The 23,112-nt window shown below is 42.5% G+C and overlaps 1 protein-coding gene across 1 annotated transcript in view; it reads right to left on the bottom strand.

Moving 5' to 3' along the window:
• The window catches only part of LOC122806979, a 388,827-nt gene that overhangs the window by 243,647 nt on the left and 122,068 nt on the right, over positions 1–23,112 (bottom strand). Inside the window, exon 6 of the mRNA XM_044077841.1 lies at positions 8,951–9,402. Within this exon, the coding sequence (XP_043933776.1) occupies positions 8,951–9,402 (452 nt within the window). The remainder of the gene's footprint in view (positions 1–8,950; positions 9,403–23,112) is intronic.

Genomic DNA, 23,112 nt, shown 5'->3' with positions numbered 1-23,112 from the left:
AATGAGCTTCCCTGCATGATAAAGCAGACACCGGTGACACTGCACTATACTCTTAAAAAATTAGCAAAATGCTAGTTCAGTATGGTTGATTCTTATTAGAAAGAATCAGACAGGTTTGTAATAAGGGATTGGATTAAAATATGGTAAGAAAGGAAAACAAAGCAGTTTAAAGTTGGATCCAGTTGGGTGAAGTGGTTACAGACCCAGAAGAGGTCTGACTTACCAAAATATTTTTAAGACTTGAGCATGAAGGGGTGACTGATGCAGCTGGATCTCTGGGAAGGATAGAGCTTCTGAATGCTTTACCCCCAATTATTTATTATTTTATTATTTATTATTATTTATTTTACATTTGTTGACCGGGCTAGTCTAGCTGGATACATGTCCATTTTCAGTAGAGGCCCGGGGAGAAAAGCTCCACACATAAGAGAATACAATATACATTTACAAATGGTATAGAGTAGCATTACATAAAGACAACAGAAAAAGACATTGGTATAACATATTTGTAAAAATAACAATCAGAATATTGTATAGATAATCCTAAGGATGGCTACAAATTGAAGCCGAGGGGGTAGGTTGATATCTCTGGGATAGGGTATATACTACAGAGACTAGTCTGGTTTAGGACATGGGCATGACCAATGAGACTTAAAAAATTCTTTGAGGTGATTTTTGAATTGATTAATCGAGGTCATTAGTCTTAGGCTATTGGGTAGGGAATTCCATAGCTTTCCAATGGAATTGGCATAGAGAGCATCGCCTCCAGAGTTATTAGATTTAATGGTTAGTACCTGGACACTATTAGCTGACCTGAGGGATTTTAGGTTGGAGTAGGAGGTCAGGATATTGCTCAGAGAGGGGGTTCTGTCCGGTTGGTTGATTATTTTAAAAGCTTCAGTAAGTTGGTTGAGTTTGAGAAGATTGGGGAGTTCTAGCCAGCCAAGGGTATTTAGGTTGAGGCAGTGGTAAGTACGATACGGTGTTCCTGTTATAAATCTGGCTATATGATTATAGGCAACAGATAGTTTATTGAGTTCACGCTTATTGAGGAACGACAGTATTGGGGAGGCATAAAGGAGGGTGGAGAGGAGATGAGTGCGAGCAATAGTTAGTTTGGTATGAGGGGTTAGGAAATTTTTTATTCTGTACATAGATCCAAGTTTCTTGTTTACGGATTTAATGGTTTGGTTAATGTGTATATCAAATTTAAGCTTGTTATCAATAGTCACACCTAGTAGTTTGGTATGAGAGACTGGGATTATGATGGTACCATTTGTAGATTCCACGTGGAACGTGTTGTCCTCATTCAGAGGTTCTTTTCCTAGAGGAGTAGATGCAGAGGGAAAAAAAAGTAATAATTTGGTTTTAGTAGGATTAAGGATGAGTTGCAGTTTAGAGAACCATTTTTCCACTAAAGTAAAACAGTTTTGGGTGATTGCTTGAAGTTACGGGAGGAAGACGTCAGAACAGATCAAGGTGGAGTTGTCTGCATATTGGATGCATGTAGATTTGGGGATGATTGAGTGAAGATCATTTATGAAGACTGAGAAAAGAAGAGGACCAAGTATAGAGCCCTGAGGAACGCCGATGGTGTTAGGAAGTAGGTCGGATAGCTTGTTTGCCATCGGACGGCTTGTTGCCTGCAAGAGAGATAGGCCTTAAACCAGTTTATGGTTGGGATGTCGAGATATAGGGTTTCCAGGGTATGAAGCAGATGCTGATGATTGACCATGTCAAAGGCCTTTGATAGATCAAGGAAGAGAGCACAGGAAATTAATTTCTTGTTACGGTTGTTATTGACTGAGTCAACAAAGGAGAGCAGGGCAGTGGTTGTACTGTGATGGGGGCGAAAGCCATGCTGGGTTGGGGACAGAAGACTGTTAAGGTTGAGGTAGTGTAAGAGCTGTTTATGAACACACCGTTCCATGACTTTAGCTATTGGAGACAATACTGCTATGGGACGGTAGTTGGATGTTTCCGTGGAGGTCCCTCCTTTATGAAGAGGGATGATATATGAGATTTTCCAAATAGAGGGAATGGTAGTTTCAGTTATAGTTCTGTTAATCAAGATTGAGATGGGATAGGCAATGGCGTCTGATGCTATTTGAAGGTATTCCGCAGGGAGCTGGTCGGCAGCTAAGGTGGTTGGTTTGAGTTTTTTCAGGAGGGTGCATATATAGGAGGTAGGTACAGGTTGTAGGTTAAAGGTATGGTGGACTGAGTCTTTAGTATGGGTAACCGATGAGGAGGTAGTAGTAAGCTGACTGGCTAGAGACTGGATGGTCTCGATAAAAAAAGAGTTAAAAGCATTGGCTATTTTTTCTGGTTCTTTCCCAATGAGTTTCTCAGGAGTGGGGGTAGTAGATTTACCCAGACGGAGGAGCTTATTAAATCCAGCCCAGAATTTCTTTGGGTTATTCTGGTGTTTATCCTGGAGGTGACAAAAATATTGTTTTTTATCTTGGGTAGTGGCTGCTTTAGTTATGTTTCTAAGCTGTTGAAACTTGATGCGATCTAGAGGGGTTTTGGTCGCTCTCCATTTATCCCAGGCCTGGTTTCGAAGTTTAATTTTAGTTTTGGTTTCGCTAGTAAGCCAAGGTGCTAACCTTTCCTTAGTTCTGATTAGTCGGTTTGGGGCGTGAGAGTCAAGTATCTCCAGGAAAGTGCTATTAAAGTGTGCCACGCTCTCTTCAAGTGGTAGAGTTTTTAGGGTGGACCAATTACAGGATTTGAGTTCAGCAAGGAAAAGTTTTGGGACAAATTTCTTCTTGTTTCTAACAAGTCTATATGAGGGAGGGTTAGTAGGTGGGCACTTGTGTTTTAGAATATAGGTAATAAGGTGGTCGCTGAGGTCATTGGGAAGGGTCCCCGTGGTGTAGTTATGTGTGTCTTTATTGGTAAGAATCCAGTCAATGATGTTCTCTTTTTGTTGAGCGTTGCCAATTCTGGTCGGAGATGAAATATTTTGGGAGAAACCATGTAAGTTAATAGAGAGGGGGTTTGTGAGTGCAGAGCAGAGGGACCAGTCGATGTTGAAATCTCCTAGTACTATGGTTTCTTGAGGGCAATTGGAGGCTAGCCAGCTGAGCAATTGCTCAAGGTTTTCTGAATTATTTCCTGGTGGAATATAAATTACAATGAGATTAATGTATTTTTGGGTATTTAGGCAAATCTTTAGGGAAATAAGTTCTATATTAGAGATTTTGGGGGGTTGGATGGGATTAGTGACGATGTTTAGTGTATTCTTGAACATTACAGCTAACCCCCCTCCCTTTTTGTTAATCCGATCGGCCCTAAGGGTGTTATATCCAGGGGGAAGAATTTCTTTGTCCTTAGTGGCTGGTTTGAGCCATGTTACTGATAGGCACATAATGTCTGGGGAATGGGTAGCTAACATGGCATGAAAATTATGAACCTTATTGTTTATACTTCTTAGTGGAAGAATGCAAAATAAAAGATAGAAGTGAGTCTCCAGTACTTAAAGGAATAATTAGTTATGCATACAAAGCCAAATTCTTGCAAGCTTTAGATATGAAGACAACAGTTAAAATGAAAGATGATTGCAGCACTTTGATAAATGAAGAGAGACATGAATTAGCTTGAAAGTGAATTTGGCAACTTCCATAATATGCCATCAGGTCAAGGAGATTTGGAACTTTTTTTTTTTTTTAATTTATTTTGAAACCGCATTATTAAAAGACAATGCTGTCAACTGTGATTTCCCACTGCTGGAGAAAAGAGCACAGGAGATTGGTCCATGACAATACATTTTTTAATCATGGTCAAGATTAGGCCAGCTAAAAATAGGCAAGAAATTACACTATTGGGATGGCTACTGTAGTGCAGCGGTTACAGAATCCAACTCTTTCCAAAAAGCCATATATAAAGCCAAGGCCCTGGTAGAGTGGGCCTTGACCCTGCCTGAATAGATTTGTCATAGTGAGTTTAACAAAAGGTAATAGCCTCAGACGACTATTTGCAAATAGTCTTTTTTGATACAGGTTGTCCACTCTTCTTACCTTAAACTGAAATTAACAATTGATGCGAACATCTGAAAAATTTTGTTCTGTCAAGATAGTACCACAGTTGTCTGTGGACATCCAAGGTATGGAGTAGCCTTTCTCCCTCATTTTTAGGTTCAGGGAAGAAAATTGGGAGATGGACAGTTTGGCTTAAATTAAACTCCAATACCACTTTAGGCATAAAAGAAGGAATAATGTTCAAAGAAACCCTGTCCCTATGGAAAATGAAGTAGAGTTTACTCACCATAGGAGAATGCAACTCGTACACCCTCTTGCAGAGGTCAGAGCAATCAGTAAAACTGTTTTCCATGTTAAGAACCTCACGTCAGACAGATTAGCTGGTTCAAATGGAGAAAGTGTTAGCTTCTCTAACACAAAACCAAGATCCAAAGGACAGGCCACAGGTTTACTTGGAGGCCTCTTATGCAAAAACCCATTTCAAGAACATTTGGACACGAGACTGGCTTGAAAAAGGAAGATCTGTGGGCAGACATGCTGAAAAGGTCAATAAATGAACCTTGATAAAGGAATAAGAAAGGTCATAGGAGAGAAAATATTATGAAACCAGAGAACAACTGGCCCTGAATCGGTGGTTATGTTGTTGGCATCCACTAGAAATCCTTTTCCATTTGTTAGTATATTACTTTCCAGTAGAAGGTTTTCTTGCCTCCATTAATACCTACTACACATCCTCAGAAAACAGGTGCCTAAAAGGAATTAAGACCCTATCATACAGCAGTCAGTTGAAGATGACCGATGTCAGGATGCATCAAACATCCCTGTTCTCATGTGAGTAAATCCACTCTGTGAGGAAGCTTGTGGTAATTGCTCCTGTCCATTTTCAAAAGAAGGGATTACCACGGTTGCCTATGCCAGAAGGGAGTCACCACAATTATTTTGTGGGATTCCTTCTGAATCATCAAAAGTATCCTGGATGTTAGTGGAAAGGCATACAAGAACATTCCTGTCCAAAGAAAAGGAAAGGCATCTGTCTAAGGCCTTCTTGCACAGAGTCCTGGAACAGAATTTTGCCAGTTGATTGCCTCCTCTCTGAACAAAGAGGTCTACTTGAGGAGCTCCCCAGGGATGGTTCAAGTCTAGGAAGACCCCCTTGATCTAGCATCCATTCATGTGGGTCTGGTCTGGTCCTGCTCAGCTTATCTGGTGCACAGTTTTACTCCGACAGAATGTAGGATGCCTGCATAGTGAGATTATGCTATGAAACTATATCCCAAGCTAACATAACTAGACTGCAAAGGGTGTAGGACCCGTTTTCCGCTTGTTTGCGGATGTATCATATGACCGTGGTATTGTCTGTAACTCCTCGAAGAGGTCCCAGGGACCAAAGATGGTTAAAAGAGTTGAGTGCCTTGCTAAGGACAAGCTATCTCCTTGATATTTACTTGCTTGCATCTGTCCTTGGTGTTCCACACCACCTGCTCTCTTATCCCTCCTGAAACTGCTCCCCAAGCAAAGTCTGAAACGTCTGTTGTGACCGACTGCTTTAGAACAGGAAGAGAGAAGGGGGGAATTGGATTTAAGGATACCTTATTGCCTCCACCAAAAACATTCCCATTTGACAAACCCCAGTACTGGGGTCTGAAAAGATAAACTATGCTGGGACCAAAGATTTCCGATACCAATGTACGTTCTCATGTGGAATCTTGCCAAGGGCAAGGAAGAGAACTGATAAGGTTTTAGGTGTCTGGATCAAATTAAGAAACATCTGGAGTCTGGATGGAAATTAATGTGATAAGCAACTTTTAAATCAAATAAGGAAGAGGTACAGATTATATAGTGAAATGTTTTGAACTTTGTCACCATCACAAACTGGTTTAGGAAAGAAGGGTCCATAACTGGCCTCCAGGCATCTTTTTTCTTTGCAACCAGAAACACTTGAATAAAAAAACTCATCCCCACTGGGAAGGGGAACTGTTTCTATTACCCCCTGAGAAAGCATGTGCTGTAGGACAGAATGGCTTGGTCTTTGGAATGTGGAAAAATTCCTTGGAAAGAAGGGACTTGTTCCCGCTGCCATTTGTACCCCTGCCAAATCAGTTTCATAACCCACTTGACTGAAATGATCTGTAACCAGAGAGACAGAAACGGAGATTCATACTTTTTTGAAAGGGATAAGGGAATGCCGGGGTGAGAGTGTAGAAACAAGATCTCTCACATAGTCAGACTTACTTGACTGTGCTTTGTTCTGGAAGGTTCCTACTTTCTTTTTGGAAGCTACATGCCACTGTTTTTTTTAAATGTCTACTTACCAGCATTTTGCTAGGACTGTGTTTTGTTCCTTGCCAAAACTGGATAAAGGAGCAGAAAAATCCTTGGAAAATTTAGAGAAGGGAATCTCAGATATTTCAGCCCTCATCAGCTTACCCCTCTCATTACATTTTTTGATGACCTCTGCAGCAGAGGGACCAAAAACAATCTCTATAAAAAGATGAATTTGAAATTTCATTTTTTTACATGCTCTTGGAGGTTTTGAGAACACAGTCACGCAAACCTCCAAAACACAGTACCAGGGGCAAAAACTCTGGATGTTGTACCTACAGAGTCAAGACATACTTTAAGCAACAAGTAGTGACCTGAAAAATAGAAGAAACTAAATTACACAAAGCAATTTTTTCTTAATAGGAAGGAACTGCAGATAAATCCTCATACTTTGACAATTAAACAGAATAAACTTATATATAAACTTACATATGAGCCTGACAATTCAAAATGCTAAAAATTAAAGCTGCAAAAGGAAACACTTTTCAAATGCTTTACAATCCTTGTCTGAAGGGGAAGGATAAGAGTTGCAAAATGACGGGCAGCAGCTGGATTTACTAAAGCTACAGCTGGTAGGTCCAGTCTGGGACAAAAGTATAGACATATGAAAAACTAAGGAACTTTGTACATTTTTTATCTGCTTTTCAGGTGCAGTAGGCAGGCTATCAGGGAAACCACAAGTTGCAACAAACACATCCTTCAATGCTGACAACACAGAGGGGGTTGGCAAGAGGTTTTGGGAATTCTAGTTGTAACATTTCATAGTATAAGTTTTGGGAATTCCAGTTGTAACATTTCATAGTATTTTCTGAGGAACTGTGAAACTTGTGTTCTCCCCCCTAAAAGCACTGGCACATTCTGGAAATAGCTTCGGAGAAACAGATCCTTGACAGGGAGATTCCAATAACATGTTCTCCTCTGTGTCTGAATCAGATTTCTAAGGAGAAAAAACAGCATCTGTCCCATCACATCTTTCTCCAGATTCAATTTCTTGAATATCTTCAGGAAAAAGGAATTGCTCTTACCAGAAACCATCTGATAAGAAGGGTCAACAGCCATACAGGATCCCGAGCCAGACATAATAAACCACATCTGTCCATTGAAACTGGAGCAGGAGAAGGAATATGTTTTTCCATTTCTTTTTGACAAGAAAAATCAGGATAAACAGAATTTTTAATGACAGCATCTTCCCCAGAAGTGGGCATAACATTCTGGTTAAGCAGGGGGACCTTCCCTGGCCCTTCTCTTAACACTGACAAAAGTGACTCTGCATTACCCACTAAGGGACCCCAACAGCTACAACTGACATGGCTAACTTCCAGTACATACTGACTGTATGGGCAACACTAGATGGAACCTGGGAAAGAGATGAATGGCCTGAGGAACAAGCTTAGGCAACAGGAAAGCCACCCACCTGCAGCTGAGGCAAACTGCTAGCCTACTGTAGTGGCAAAGGTTGTTTAGTTAACTTTTTCTTTCTGTGGTTGAAAGACCACCAGACTGTGGGAGCTGTAGTTTGCTGCATGATCAAGCCAAACATGGTGCTTCTTTCCAGGGGGATAACATTTCACAAGTAGCATAAAGTTACTTTTCCCAATAAAACATAGCAAAAAGTACTATAATACACTTACCAGCTACAAAAATTAATTTAAACACAATTTCTCTAGAGAAAAAAATGGTTTTACAATGTTTAAATCAACTTTTATACTGACAAACACAAAAATGCGCTCCTATTTAAAAGTACAGTAAAGTTGTGTAACAGTCAATAAAAACACGTTCCTACCTTAAAAATACTTTTGCTTTTCTACATGGGGAAAGTATAACACTAAAATAATATGTGGAAGATTTCCCCAAAAAATGGAACTTATCTGCCCAGCAATGGAAAAGCACAAATTAACTGTCAATCCTTGAAAGCCTGTAAAGGATCGCTCTCAGCGGCAGCAGGAATGCTGTGTAGGACTTGGCATTAAAACTCGTCTTTTTGTCAGCTCAGCTTAAGGTAACTAATGCCTTGGGCATGTAGATGGTAACCTTCAGCATGGGAAGCTGGCCAGCTGTTATATGCTATGCAGGATATAACTGATATTGTTTAGGTTACTGCATCAGTGATTAGTATGAAGATCAATGAATATATGACTGAGGGATTTATTTACATTCAATAAATTCACAAATTCTTTAGGGAAAGAATGTTAAATTAAAAGAAGTTTTTTTTTTCATTTTTAAATATAAATAGCAAAGGCAAAATTATCTAAACCATCAATACAGTGGCCTCATAACATTCTGAGGCTGGATCTTGTGGTCATTTCTTATAACCATTGCATGTGTCATTCCTGAACAGTGTATATAGTAGATATTAGATGGAGACAATTAAAAAATATCAATAATTAGATTGGATTGCACACATTCCAGGGGTAAGGTAAGTTTATCGCTATTATCTTAAGTGAAATTAATATTTAATTGGAGCAGTTTTCTTTGATACTATCACTGCATTACTGCTATCATATTTAAGCATCCACTAGTTCAAAGGAGTAAGACATTTAACAGCTTGAAGATGCGCAGTCAATTGATAAGAAGTTTTATTTTTGTATAGTTTTATTAAATATATAATTTTTATTCACATAGCTGGAAAAGTTGCTGCTTCTTACCTGTTGCATTGCAGAGACACAGTGACCTTTTCTGCAACAAGAGTAGAGGTCCCCTCACCAAGCTGCAGACCAATAAATGTCATCTCAGTCCCTCGTCTGGATGCTGTGATGCTGCTAACCTGTCTGACTTTGTCAGAGATGGTGCTAGGACCAAGCTCCTCCTCCTCATCACCATCATCATCATCATCACAGCTGGTGTAACTATCAGAATCACCATTATGGTCAGAATTTGGTTCCTTCGTGTCCTCCACAAATGTTTGCTGTCCAAATTCCTTATCTGCTTTGTCAACAGGACTTCCACATATGGTTTGTGAACTGTTCTCAGACTGAAAACTGTTTGATTGGGATAATCCCTGATTATCCTCCGAGGAAGGAGCAGACACTGTTGCCTGAAGTTGCTGGTAAGGTACAAACTCAATCCCTGCCTTCTCAGCCTCTATGTCTTTTTTCAGCTAAAGAAATTACACAAAGAAAATGAAACAGAATTAAAGAGAAGTGTATTTTTCAGGTCATGCACAAAGTACAGTTTTGTACCTACCATAAATGTAGATGTTCGAAGATCCACATTGCTGCAGTCCTGACACTTGGGTAGTCCGCTGTCCCAGTCGGCCCGAATACCAAAGTATAAGGCTGACGTCGGTCAAGGCGCATTAGTCTGACGTCAGGACGTCAGGGTACAAATGCGCATGACCGACGTCATTTCCTCGGTCTTTTCTTGCCCCAGATGTCAGAAGACCCTAAAAAGATGAGGCCAAACCAAAAAACAACAACAACACACCAAACACCCCTGTACCAAATATATGTACAATATATACAAAGACAAAAAGGTACAATCCCACCCACACAACCACCCCTAAACACAGAGGGGAAGGAGGGAGGGTAAATTGGACTGCAGCAATGTGGATCTTCGAACATCTACATTTATGGTAGGTACAAAACTGTACTATGTTCTTCATCTCACATTGCTGCAGTCCTGACACTTGGGTAGAATCCCAAAGCAGAGGTAAGGGAGGATGGCAAATCACAAAGAAGCAGGAGCTGACAACATGCCCTGTAAAATAGCAGTGGCAAAACCAGCCCTAGATTTAGAGTAGAGAGGAAGGTGGTAATGCTTAGAGAAGGTATGCACTGAACTCCAAGTAGCTGCCTCCAAAATATCCTTAGTTGCCACCCCCCTTAGAAATGCTGTTGAAGTGGCCGTAGCCCTAGTGGAATGAGGCCTAATCCCAGCTGGAATCTCTTTGCCATGATGGGAGTAACAGAAAGTAATGCAAAAAACAATCCACTTCGAAATAGTTTGTTTTGACACAGGCTTACCCTGAGAACTCAATGCAAAAGAAACAAACAACTGCTGAGACTGCCTAAAATCCTTAGTCCTGCTTAAATAATAACGTAATTGCCTGTGTACATCTAAAGTGTGCAAAATCTTTTCCCCCTTATTTTGGGGATTTGCATAAAAGATAGGCAAATGAATAGTTTGGTTTAAAGCCACACTAGAAACCACTTTAGGCATAAAGGAAGGATTAGTACGTAAAGATACCCTATCCTTATGAAAAATCAGGAAAGGCTCAACCGCCATAAGGGCCTGCAATTCAGACACCCTTCTTGCAGAGGTAATGGCTAACAAAAAAGCAGTCTTCCATGACAAATATTTCAATTCAGCAGTAGCTGCAGGCTCAAAAGGTTGTAGAGTGAGTTCCTCCAACACAAAATTGAGGTCCCAAGCAGGAGTAGGAGCTCTACGTGGGGGGTCTTATATTCTTTGCCCCTCTAAGAAATTGCTTGAACAAAGGATGAGAAAACAATGGTGGGTCACAATCATAGTGAGCTGAAATTGCTGCAGCATGAATCTTAATGGAAGAGAAAGACAAACCTTTGTCCAATAACTCAGTAAGATATTGAAGAGCCACACTCAAATTTGGCTCAGAAACATCCAAATCCTTTGCTGCACACCAAAATAAAAATCTCTTCCATTTTCCTGCGTACACTTTCCTTGTACTAGGTCTTCTGGCTTCCATAATCACATTCAAAACTTGTTGAGGAAGCGGAGACCTGCTATGGTTCAAAACAGAATATGCCAGGCTGTTAGATGAAGAGAGTGAAGCTTGACATTGAGTAGATGCCCGTCCTTCTGAGACAATAGGTGTGGAATCAAAGGTAAGGGCCATGGAGGCTTCCTTACCAGACTCCTCAGCAATGGGTACCAGTGCTGCCGAGGCCAATCTGGAGCTATTAAAATCATCCTTGGCTTGTCTTGTCTGACCTTTAGGAGTACCTTTGGGAGGAGAGGCAGAGGTGGAAAGGCATACACATGAAGATTTTTCCAACTGAAAGAAAGAGCATCCACTTTCCAGGCTGTGTGATGAAACCTTTTCGTGCAAAACTTTGGCAGCTGGTGGTTTAGTGGAGAAGCGAACAGATCTATGTCTGGAGTTCCCCATGACACTGTCAATGTTTGAAATACATGAAGATCCAGTTTCCACTCGTGGGGATCCATGATTTGCCTGCTTAACACATCTGCTAAGGAGTTCTGTGCTCCTGGCAGAAACCTTGCTTGAAGATTCAGTTGCAAGCTTAACGCAGTCTCCCACAAAATCATTGCTTGCCTGCATAGAGGATAAGAATGTGTTCCCCTTGTTTGTTGATGTACCACATGACAGTTGTGTTGTCTGTTAGAATCAACACCTGCCCTGGAAGAAGTAAATCCTTGAAAGCCAGTAATGCAAACTGGACTGCTAACATCTCCTTCATGTTGATATGTAGATGCTGCAGTCTGGCAGGCCACTTGTCTTGTATCCACTTTCCATTCAGATGAGCTCCCCAAGCTGTGTCTGAGGCATCTGTCGTTAGAATCTGACTCGCCTCTGGCCGGGTCACAGAGAGTCCCTTGTTTAGGTGACATTCCTGAGCCCACCACAAAAATTCCTTTTGAATGCAAGGTATTATTTGAATGACAGTGTCCAAATCCTGGCAGTGCTGTGTCCATACATTTTTGAGATACCATTGTAGCTTCCTCATATGCAGTTTGGCATTGGGAAGTACCAGAATACAAGATGCCATGAACCCTAAGGCTTGAAGGACTGTCCTTGCAGTCAGCCCGGACTGATGAGATAGTTGATGGAAGTAAAGAGAAAGATTCTTTTGTTTGTCCGGGGTTAAAAAGGCCATCTGGGTTGCTGTATTCAGTCTCACACCAAGAAAGCACATGTCTTGAGAGGGTACTAGACTGGACTTTATTTCGTTCACAGAATACCCTAGGCATCTTAGCACTATCATCACATATTCCAAATGCTGAAGAAGCACGTCCCTTCCTTGAGCCAGAATCAGGCAATCGTCCAAATAAGGATAGATTTGTATTCCTTTTAGCCTGAAGAAAGCTATCACTGGAGCCAGAACCTTTGTGAATACTCTGGGCGCAGTAGATAAGCCAAAGGGCAACGCAGAGAACTGATAATGAGAATTCCCAGCTCGAAAATGCAGATACTTCCTGCAAATTAGTCTGATAGGAACATGAAGGTAAGCTTCCTTGAGATCCAAAGTTACCATCCAGTGATCTTTGCCCAGCAGAGGTAAAAGCTGTTGTAACGTCAACATTCTGAACTTGGGAATGTCCAGATAAGTGTTGAGGATAGACAGATCCAAAATTGGTCTCCACGTGTTCCCCTTTTTTGGTACTAGGAACAAGCGAGAATAAAATCCTAGGCCCCTTTCTGGCACAGGAACCGACTGAATGGCCCCTATTTGGAGCAACAGAGAAATTTGCTTGTGAGCCTCTTTCCTTTGTTGAGGAGGAATGTCTGGCATGCCTTTGAAAGGAGGCAAGGTATGGAAATAAAACCTGTAACCGTGGTGAATGATATCCAATACCCATCTGTCTTGGGTAATTAAACTCCAGTTTTCTTTGAAAAGTGCCAACCTTCCTCCCAAAGGTGCTGCCAGACGAGAAGATTCTGGCAGCTGAAAAGGCAGGTCATTGGGTCTGTTTACGAAAGGACTGACCCCTGCCCTCACCAGAAGACTGAGCAGGTGAACTCCTGTTCTAGGCCTAAAAGAACCTTGAGCTCTGCCTCTACCACGTCTAGACCTACCCCTAGACTGGGAATCATAAGCAGGATATGTCCACCCCTTGGTAGGCCAATTTCTACTAAACTTGGAGGCTGAACCTGCAAAAATCTTTAACAGTCTGCATAGACTTAGCCTTGTCTTCCATTTTCTTTAGAACTGCTTCCACAGGCGAACCAAACAACACATCAGATTGTAAAGGAGCATCTAAAATCCTTGTTTTCACATGCTCAGCTAAATTCTGATCCCTCAACCAGGCGTGCCTGCAAAAGACCGAACCAGTGGCAGCCACCCTCGAAGAGGCCTGCACAGCATCAAAACCACATTGCAAAGAATGCTTACCCACCTGTTCAGAAACATGAACTAAATCCTGCAACTCTTTACACTCAATACCTTCCGCCAAAGCATCTACCTTAGACTTTAATTGTGAAAGGAGATAATTTTGGTATTTCAACATGTGAAACTGGCAATTCAAAGCTCTCATGGCCAAAGTGGAAGAAGTATACACTTTCTTTCCCCATCTATCCAAAGCCCTTGCCTCTTTATCTGGAGGGACAGGATTTTTAACAACAGAAGCCTTAACACCTTTAGGCCCCTGTGAAACAGTTTCTGGGTCTGCCCTAGGACTCTTAAAAAGATACTTATGAGCTTCAGGCACCCTATAATATCTATCCGGTTTAACTGGAGCAGGAGGCAAAGAATCAGGGTTCAGAGAAGCCTCTGCAAAAACATCCTCCACCACATCTAGAACAGGAGGTATAGCTAAAGGCCTATGCTGGGGTAGAAACAAAAATTCCCTAAGCCTTTTCCTGGAATCAGAGAAATCCTGACCTTCCCATTTAAAATCCTCCCTCATGGAATGAAGAGTCTCTGAAAATGAAAAATCCTCAGGGGGAGAAGCAGAAGGAGTAGAATCATCTACATCAGAATCAGAGTAAGGGGAATACTCCTGCAAGTCTTCAGCCGAAGACTCAGAAGCATCCGAACACTGCTCAAAACTCCCAAGCTCAGGTTCCACCCTAGGCCTCTTATCAGGAGGGGGCATAGAACCTCTAATCATTGTAATCAAATCTTCTGCCATCTTAAGCATATGCTTCTTAGGTACAGACCCTGAAGAACTAGGGGTAACACCTGAAACAAAACCTGGCCTGCCCCTGGGAGAAGCCTTGGAAACAGCAGGGGAGGGCCTAACCACCTTAGGAAGGGAGGGAAGAACAGCTACCTGAGAAGCCCCTTCCGCCTGGCCTACCTCCTGAGAGGTCACATCTTGCAGTAATAAAGTCTCTCCCTGGGATTCCAAAGAAATTTCCGGCTGAACCCCTGGCTCCACCGAGCCCTCTAAAGAACCGACGTCCGGTACGGACGGTTCTTCCAGCCTAGGCTTTGCTGTTTTGTCCTTGCGCTTTTTGACGAAGCGGGCGTCGGAGCATCCGACGGCATTTTATAATTACACCGCTTCCCAAAAACTAACCTGGCACAATCTAATCTTCTCTTTATAGTGCGTTTGTTAAATCTAGCACAAGAGCGACAGCCAACAACGTCGTGCTCAGGCCCTAAGCAAGGTATACACAAGGTATGGTAATCCCTATGAGGTATCTGTTTCCCACAAGAAATACAGTTATTCACTTTTTCTGACATCCGGTAAAATACTGAGGCAAGAAAAAACCAAAATATTCCCCAACGGGGTACTTAGCCAACTTGGATTCGGTCTGAAACTCCGACTTCGGAAAATCTCAGAACGCCAACCTGCACTTGCAAAACTGCTTCTGCATCGGACCATGCGGCAAAAAAGACTGAGGAAATGACGTCGGTCATGCGCATTTGTACCCTGACGTCAGACTAATGCGCCTTGACCGACGTCAGCCTTATACTTTGGTATTCGGGCCGACTGGGACAGCGGACTACCCAAGTGTCAGGACTGCAGCAATGTGAGATGAAGAACATCTATGTACTACCACATACTAAGACGGCATTAATTATGTTCCAGACTCAGAGTGAAAAAAAAACGCTATCCAATATGTTTTACTATTGAACAAATTAAGTCTTAATACAGGACATATTACAATGTGATTTATAAAGCAAAACTCAGCAAAACAACCACCAAAGATGCAAAGGTGTAGTATACATGCTAGTGCCTTCACTTACTAATTACCTGTTAAAGTGAAGAATAGCTCAGGAAAACTAATGTGATTATCAGTTTCCCCATCATTTTCACTATATTATAAAAGGGAGGGCCATTAAAATCTTTCAGTGTTACACTGCTAACATATTATGACTAAAATGTACCCACTTCTTTCAAATAGCAGTAAAACTGAAAAAAAAGGCACAAAAATGCATGGGCACAAAAGGTCCCAGGACATGATGCACAGTGCTAATGCAGTCAGTAATAGATTGAAAAAAATTGTGAAATGCATCAGTGATAAATTATATCACAGTAGAATTATATATCTTCTTCGCCCAGCAGAACAACAGCATACAAATGGGTGTTGATTCTCAACAGTCTGAAGTACGTAAGCAGTATTGCCACTGTAAAACAGACTGTGACCAAAGCACATTAAAAGTTAATATTTCAAAGCTAACAAAAAGGCATACATTGTTCCTAATGCCCATACACGTTACACGACCCCAAACTACTGCACACTTTAGACAGTGCTACAAGACCTACAGCCCTAGGCCTCACAACCTTCAAGAAAATCAAAAGTAACAGAGAATGAAATATGTATTGTGCTATAACACCCATGGTGTACAATGTTAAAGGATGATGAAAACTCTCCAGTGTACAGGAAGCTCTCTGTGCAACCCTGAACTTTGCTGTGCTAGTACAAGTACTGGTACAATTCTACTCATTCTGCAGGCATTTAGAGGTCTGGGTGCAGGTTAGGGTTTATCCATGCCCAAAGGATATGTGATTCTTAGAATATGAAGATACTACATGAAGAGAGAGAGAGAGAGAGAGTGTGAGTGAGAGAGAGAGTGTGAGTCAGAGAGAGTGAGAGAGAGAGAGCGAGTGCGAGTGAGAGCACGAGTGTGCGAGCGCGCGCGCAAGTGAGTGAGTGCGCGAGTGAGAGACAGAGAGAGTGTGTGTATACACATGTGAGAGACGGAAACAAATGCCCTTAACATTCTGACCTTTTGCAATTCATAAATAAAACAAAAGGCTTGTAAGACTCTTCAGTTGTCTATAGAACCAAATAAAACTCAAAACAACTGGATAAAAGAAACATGGTAATGGTGTTTCTATCAAATTCTTTTTAAATTTATATCAAGGGCAACTTACTTTATAGGTTCATAGGTAAGTACTAGGCTATCTGCCCAAGGGCATTTATAAGCCTAGCCAGATTGTGTTGGCTTTCGCCACCCCCTTAGATTAGTTCCCTGCGCCACTGTCCAGCAGAGCCACTGCAGTGAGCCCCGGCGTAAATCTTCTGTTTCCCATCCACCCATCAAGGTTCCTCTTGAAGAGTGTTAGTGAAGGGTTATGCCTGATGTAGATTGGAATCCTGTTCCAAAGCATGGGGAGTCTCTGGGATAGGAATCTATCCCTCCAGCATGTCCCATTTATCGTTGTGGTGAGGTTTATATCTCTAGAGCGTGTTGCTCTCTGGGATTTGTTTTTTTTTTAGGTGGAGCATGTCCATCAATTCTGGGTTGGACATGGCCTTGTATGTCAGGCAGAGATCACCTCTGAGTAAGCAGTATGTAACAGGGTACAGCTGGAGTTTCTTGAGTCGGGCTGCATAGGGCATCTGTTTGAGACCAGTAATCCTCTTGGTGAGTTACTTTTGTGGTCTTTCCAGTTGTTGCAGGTGTCTTGTAAGGTACATCCCAAATGGGGCGTTGTATTCTATAATGGGTCTAATGAGTGATGAGTAGAGAGGCACAATAACCTCTTTGTGCTAGATGCAAACCATTTTGTAATTAGGTGGGCCACATAGAAGGATTTTCTAACCACCTTGGCAATATGATTATCAAAGGAGAGATTACTATCTACTTGGGTCCCCACATCCCTTATTATATTTTCTGTATTTAGGGGACTACCACCTACGTGGTAGTTTAAGGGTACTTTGTTTTTCCCAAAGGGGATGACTATGCACTTTTTGGCATTTAGCTTGAGGCCACGATTTCGACACCAGGTATCAGCCTCAGTGAGACCCATATGGAGGGTGTCTGTATCAGCTGGAGAATCAATTATGGCCCCTAGATTGCAGTCGTCTGCAAACTTGGTCAGCCATAGTCTTCCTATGCTTGCCTGTACCTCTGAGAAGTATATACCGAACAGGAGGGGTCCTAGGACTGAGCTCTGGGGGATGCCACTTTTAACCGGTTTAGAGTCGGACATAGAGCCTGCGACTCTCACCATGTGGGTTCTATCCATGAGCCAGCTGGCAACCCATCTCGTGACGTAGGGGTTTATGTTCAAGCTGGTGAGCTTGTCTATAATACTAGAATGGGGAATGGTGTCAAAAGCCTTCGCGAGGTCTAGGTAGGCTGCGTGGACCTCCTTTCCCTCGTCTAATGCCTTGGTAACACTCTCAAAGAAGTCCACCAGGTTTAGGAGGCATGATCTGCCCTTAAAGCCAAACTGGGTGGGGTCCAAGGTTTGGAGGTTCCCAATGTCTCTTAATGAGTTCCATGATGATGCATTCCATAGCCTTGCAGATCAGGCTAGTCAGGCTTATAGGGCGATAGTTCCCGGGGTCCGTTGTGGCTCCACCTTTGTGGAGCAGGATAACTGTTGCTGTGAGCCACTCTGTGGTTACATAGCCTGTAGAGAGGCTGAGTTTTGAACAGTGTGTTTAGGTGAGGGGTAGTTCATTTTGGAGCTCTGGTAAGACACAGCCTGGGACACTGTCTAGTCCCATTGAAGCTGTGTTTTTTGGCTTTGGATAGGGCTGTTTTAACCTGTGTGTCAGTGATTGATGGGGCCCCTACATTCTTCTGGTATGGTTATGAGCCCTTTAGGGGGTGAGAGGGGAGTGATGTTTGCACTAAACCTGTCTGCCAGAATGTTGGCAATATCAGTCGGTTCAGTGTATTTTGTGCCATTCTGCATTAACTCAGAGCAGATCTGAGAGTTTCCACTTAGGTTCTTGACATAGCTGAAGAACACTTTATGGTTATCTTTGGAGTCATTGGCAAGTTTTCTTTTGAAACTAGCCTTAGATGATTTAATGACGGATCGTAATTTCTTGCTGATACTGATCAGGGAGGTCTTTCCTTCTTGGGATTTTACTGTTTTCTATACTAGTTTCCTCCTTCTGTTGTATAGCTCGTTTATGGCAGGGTCCACCAGACTGGTTTCCTTTTCTTGGAGGAGTGAGTTTTGGTTTTATTTTGGATAGCACGATCCATGCATTCCTGCAGATGCTCAGAGTGCCTTTGTAAAGGTTTCAGCAGCTTGGACAGCATTGTCTTTTAGCATGGGGGCTGTGAACCTTTCCACCTTGGTCTTAAGTAATGTAAAGTTTGCTTTTGAAAAGTTTTTCACTGTGGTTTCCTTGATTGGGGGCAGAATGTGGATATCCAGAGTGATTAGTCTATGGTCTGATCTAACCAGCGAGGGGTTGACCTCCAGTGTGGAACACCGGTCGCCCATGTTGGTGATGACCAGGTCCAATATGTTGTCCCCTCTGGTGGGGGTATTGACCAGTTGATCCAGGGCATTCGAGTTTAGAAATTGGGCAAGGGAGTTAGTACTTGAGTAGTTCTCCCAGTTTATGTTTGGGTAATTGAAATCACCCAGTATTAGGGTGTTTGGTAGGACCTTCATATTTCCCCAGTGTCTCCAGGATTGGGGGTCCTGGGCCATGGTGGGTGATCTGCAGCAAGCTACAATTTGGATTGCAGTTTTGCCCGTTGTTAGTTGCACATGGATGATCTCTGATGCATTGTGCTGCACCACTAACCTGGTGGTGTGGGTATTCTTGATGAATATGGATACACCCCCGCCTTTTGTGTTTCGGTCCTGGTGCTGTGGCTGAAAGGTATGGTATGAGTTACAGCCTAGTAGTGCTGGGGTGCTCTCAGGAGCCTTAAACCAGGTTTCTATTACTGCACAGATGTTGATGTTTTCCATACTGAGGAGTGCCTCGAGTGCGTGCATTTTGAGGTTTAGACTTCTGGCATTGAGTAGCATTACCCTCAGTTTTTGGTTACTTTTGCTATTTATGGTGGTGGGTTTGTCTTTTGAGCCAGGCTAAACAAGGAGAAAGTTACTGTCAGCTGCCTGTTGGGTGCCAGGATCCGCCACAACGCACGCACTCAGGTCACTCTACAACAGGTGCAAATACGACTCTGTCATTGTCCATGTTGGTGTGAATGACCCGAGACGTACCTCCCTGGACTACATGAAAAGAGATGTGGAGGAGCTGTCCGATCTTGTAGCCCAGGCAGGTATGACCCTAGACCTGAGTAGCATCCTGCCATCACCCAGAATGATACCACAGCACGAGGACAAAATGATTGACTTCAACAATTGGCTAAGTTTCTGGTGTCATTCTAAGGGGATCCAGTATCTATCTGCATGGGATGACATGATCGACAAACCATGATGCTTTGCCAGAGATGGCCTGCAGCTGTCACCCTTGGGATTCCGGATATTGGCTAAGGCTCTTGCCACCCCTGTAGTGCCTTTTTTAGGCAAGGTTCAAATGACAAATTCACCACCGTAACAGGTACAAGCAAGCAAAATCCGAGGGTAATGCTACTCAATGCTAGAAGTCTAAATTTCAAAATGCACTCACTCGAGACACTCCTTAAAAAGGAGAACACAGACATCTCTGTAGTGACAGAGACCTGGTTCAAGGCTCCAGACAGCACCCCTGCATTACCAGGCTATAATTCATACCACACCTTTCAGCCACCTAACCCGGACCAAAACACTAAAGGCGGAGTCGTCTCCATATTCATTAAGAATATCCACACCTCCAGGCTAGTTGCTCAGCATAATGCATCCGAGAGTATCCAAGTGCAACTAACTCTGGGTAAGACCGTAATCCAAACTGTAGCTTGCTACAGATCCCCCACTATGCCCCAGGATTCCCACTCCTCATTTCTTGATACACAATGCCCTAATAATGGGCGATTTCAACTACCCCACCAATAACTGGGAAAACTACTCATGTACCAACTCTTGTGCTCAATTCATAAATTCCAATGTCTTGGATCAACTTATCCACACCCCCATAAGGGGCAGCAATATCCTAGACCTGGTCATTACCAACATGGGCAACCAGCGTTCCACACCAGAGGTCAATTCCTTGTTGGTCAGATCAGACCACAAGCTAATCACCCTAGACATCCACATCCTGCCCCCACCCCCCGATTAGGGAAACCACAGTGTAAAATATTTTTCCAAAGCCAACTTCACGCATCTTAAGACAGAAGTGGCAAACTTCACGACATCCATGCTGACGGACAATAGAGGTACGACTGCTGAATCCTACACAAATGCACTTTATAAGCACTTATACGAGTGCATGGATCATGCAATCTCTAAAAGAACCAAGATGCTATCCTCCAAAAAAAAGGAAGCCAATCTGGTGGTCCTCTGCCATAAACAAACTCTACAACAGAAGAAAGAAACTGCTGCAAAAGAGAGTAAAATCCCATAATTAGAGGAACTCCCTGGTCAGCCTCAGTAAGAAGCTGAGATCCCTCATAAAATCCTCTAAAGCTAGTTACGAAAACAAAATCGCCACTGATTCTAAAGACAACTACAAAGCATTCTATAGCTATGTCAAGAATCTCAATGGCAGCACTCAGATCTGCTCCGAGTTACAGCCCAATGGCACTAAATATACAGAATCAACTGATACTGACAACATCCTGGCAAATAGGTTCAGTGCTAACTTTACCCCCCCTCTCATCCCCTACCGTTCAGTGCTAACTTTACCCCCCTCTCATCCCCTACCGTTCAGTGCTAACTTTACCCCCCCTCTCATCCCCTACCGTTCAGTGCTAACTTTACCCCCCCTCTCATCCCCTACCGTTCAGTGCTAACTTTACCCCCCCTCTCATACCCTACCGTTCAGTGCTAACTTTACCCCCCCTCTCATCCCCTACCTCTCATCGCTATCTTTACCCCCGTCTCATCCCCTAAAGGACCCATCTCTATACCAGAAGAATGCAAAGGTCCTGTAATCACGGTTGCACAAGTAAAAAACACTCTCCAAAGCCAAGAACACAGCATCCATGGGACCTGACTACATCCCAGGCTGCGTTCTACATGAACTACAGAACGAACTGGCACCCCACCTAAGCACCACGTTCAATCATAGCCTCACCTCAGGCTTGGCACCCACTGAATGGCGCACTGTGATGGTTATCCCACTCCACAAAGGGGGAGCAACCAAGAACCCCAGGAACTACCGTCCCAATAGTCTGATGAGCCTGGTCTGCAAGGCTATGGAATGTAGCATCATGGAACTTATAAACAATGACATTGGTAATCTCCAAACTATGGACCCCACCCAGTTCGGGTTTGTAAAAGGCAGATCATGTCTCCTAAACCTGATAGACATCTTTGAAGCGGTTACCAAAGCCATAGATGAGGGTAGGGTGGTTCACACAGCCTATCTAGATCTCGCCAAGGCTTTCAACACCATCCCCCACTCTGGAATTATAGATAAACTCACTAAACTAGGTATAAATCCCTATGTCACAAGCTGCAAACTGGCTCACTGACAGAACCCACACTGTGAAAGTAGCAGATTCCAAATACAACTTCAGACCAGTGACAAGTGGAGTACCACAGGGTTCAGTCCTGGGTCCTCTCCTGTTTGGCATCTACTTCTCTGAAGTACAGGTTAACACAGAAGGTCTTTGGCTAACAAAGTTCGTAGATAACTGCAAACTAGGAGCCATAATCAAAACTCCTAATGATGTAGACATCCATCTCACCGAGACAGATGCCTGGTGTCAAAGCCATGGCCTCAAGCTCAATGCCAAAAAATGTATTGTCATCCCTTTTGGTAAAAACTCTGTACCCATGAACTACCACATAGGTGGTAGTCTACTTAACACCGAAAGTGTGATAAGAGACCTTGGGACACAGGTGGACAGTAGTCTCTCCATTGATAATCACATCACCACAGTAGTCAGAAAATCCTTCTACGTGGCACACCTCATCACAAAAGTTCTCTCATCCATGAGAAAAAGAGGTCATTGCTCCCTTCTACTCATCACTCATTAGACCCATTATAGAGTACAACGCCCCTTTTGGTATGTACCTCACAAGAAGGCCGCAGAAATAACTCACAAAGAGGATTACTGGCCTCAAACAGATGTCCCACGCAGACCATCTCAAAAACTCCAGCTTTACTCCATCGCATATCACCTACTCGGAGGCGATCTCTGCCTAACATACAAAGCTATGTCCAACCCACAGCCGTTGGACATGCTCCACTTAAAGAAATCCCAATCCCTCCGAGCTACACACTCTAGGGACCTAAACCTTGTCACACCAATAAACAGTTACAAGAAATTAAGGTTGAGACAGTAATAGAAGTGAAACTGTAGCCAAATGCATGAATCCAATAAATACAACCCCAGAAAAACGCCAGATACTTTAATAAAACAACAAAGCTTTCGGATTACAAATCCTTCATCAGTGTTAGAATGTCTATACCAGATTCTAGAACCCTAAATAAGTCACATGATAACAGCCAGCCTATAAAAACATAAAACTAATAACAAAAAAAATTGCTCAATTATTTTATAATTAGTTAAAACATATTCCTATATGCATATAACACACAATACAAAATTTATAAAATATAGTATAAAACTATTTTTCATCTTACTTCTTTGTTTTTTTTTTTTTTTAACTAGTATTGGCTTAATGGTCAGTGTATTATTCAATCCTGGTTTCATATCAGCTCTTAGCCTAATTATCCAGGTGTATCCCCTAGTCTCTAAAGCATTACTCAAGTCCCCACCTCTAATCTGTTTATATACTATATCTATTACTCTAAATTTAAAACTATGTCCATTACCATTTTCCATTATAGGTTTACTTAGAGCATTACCTTCTATTTTCCTGCATATACTTGACGTATGCTCTATAATACAGCCCTTAAGTTTCCTGTTACTTTTGCCAA

This window comes from Protopterus annectens, chromosome 7.part0, assembly GCF_019279795.1.
Source record: "Protopterus annectens isolate FY-2018-M chromosome 7.part0, PAN1.0, whole genome shotgun sequence".
Lineage (NCBI taxonomy): Eukaryota > Metazoa > Chordata > Ceratodontiformes > Protopteridae > Protopterus > Protopterus annectens.
The sequence above is the reverse complement of the archived record's forward strand: the minus strand, read 5'-3'. Positions and strand labels throughout refer to the sequence as shown.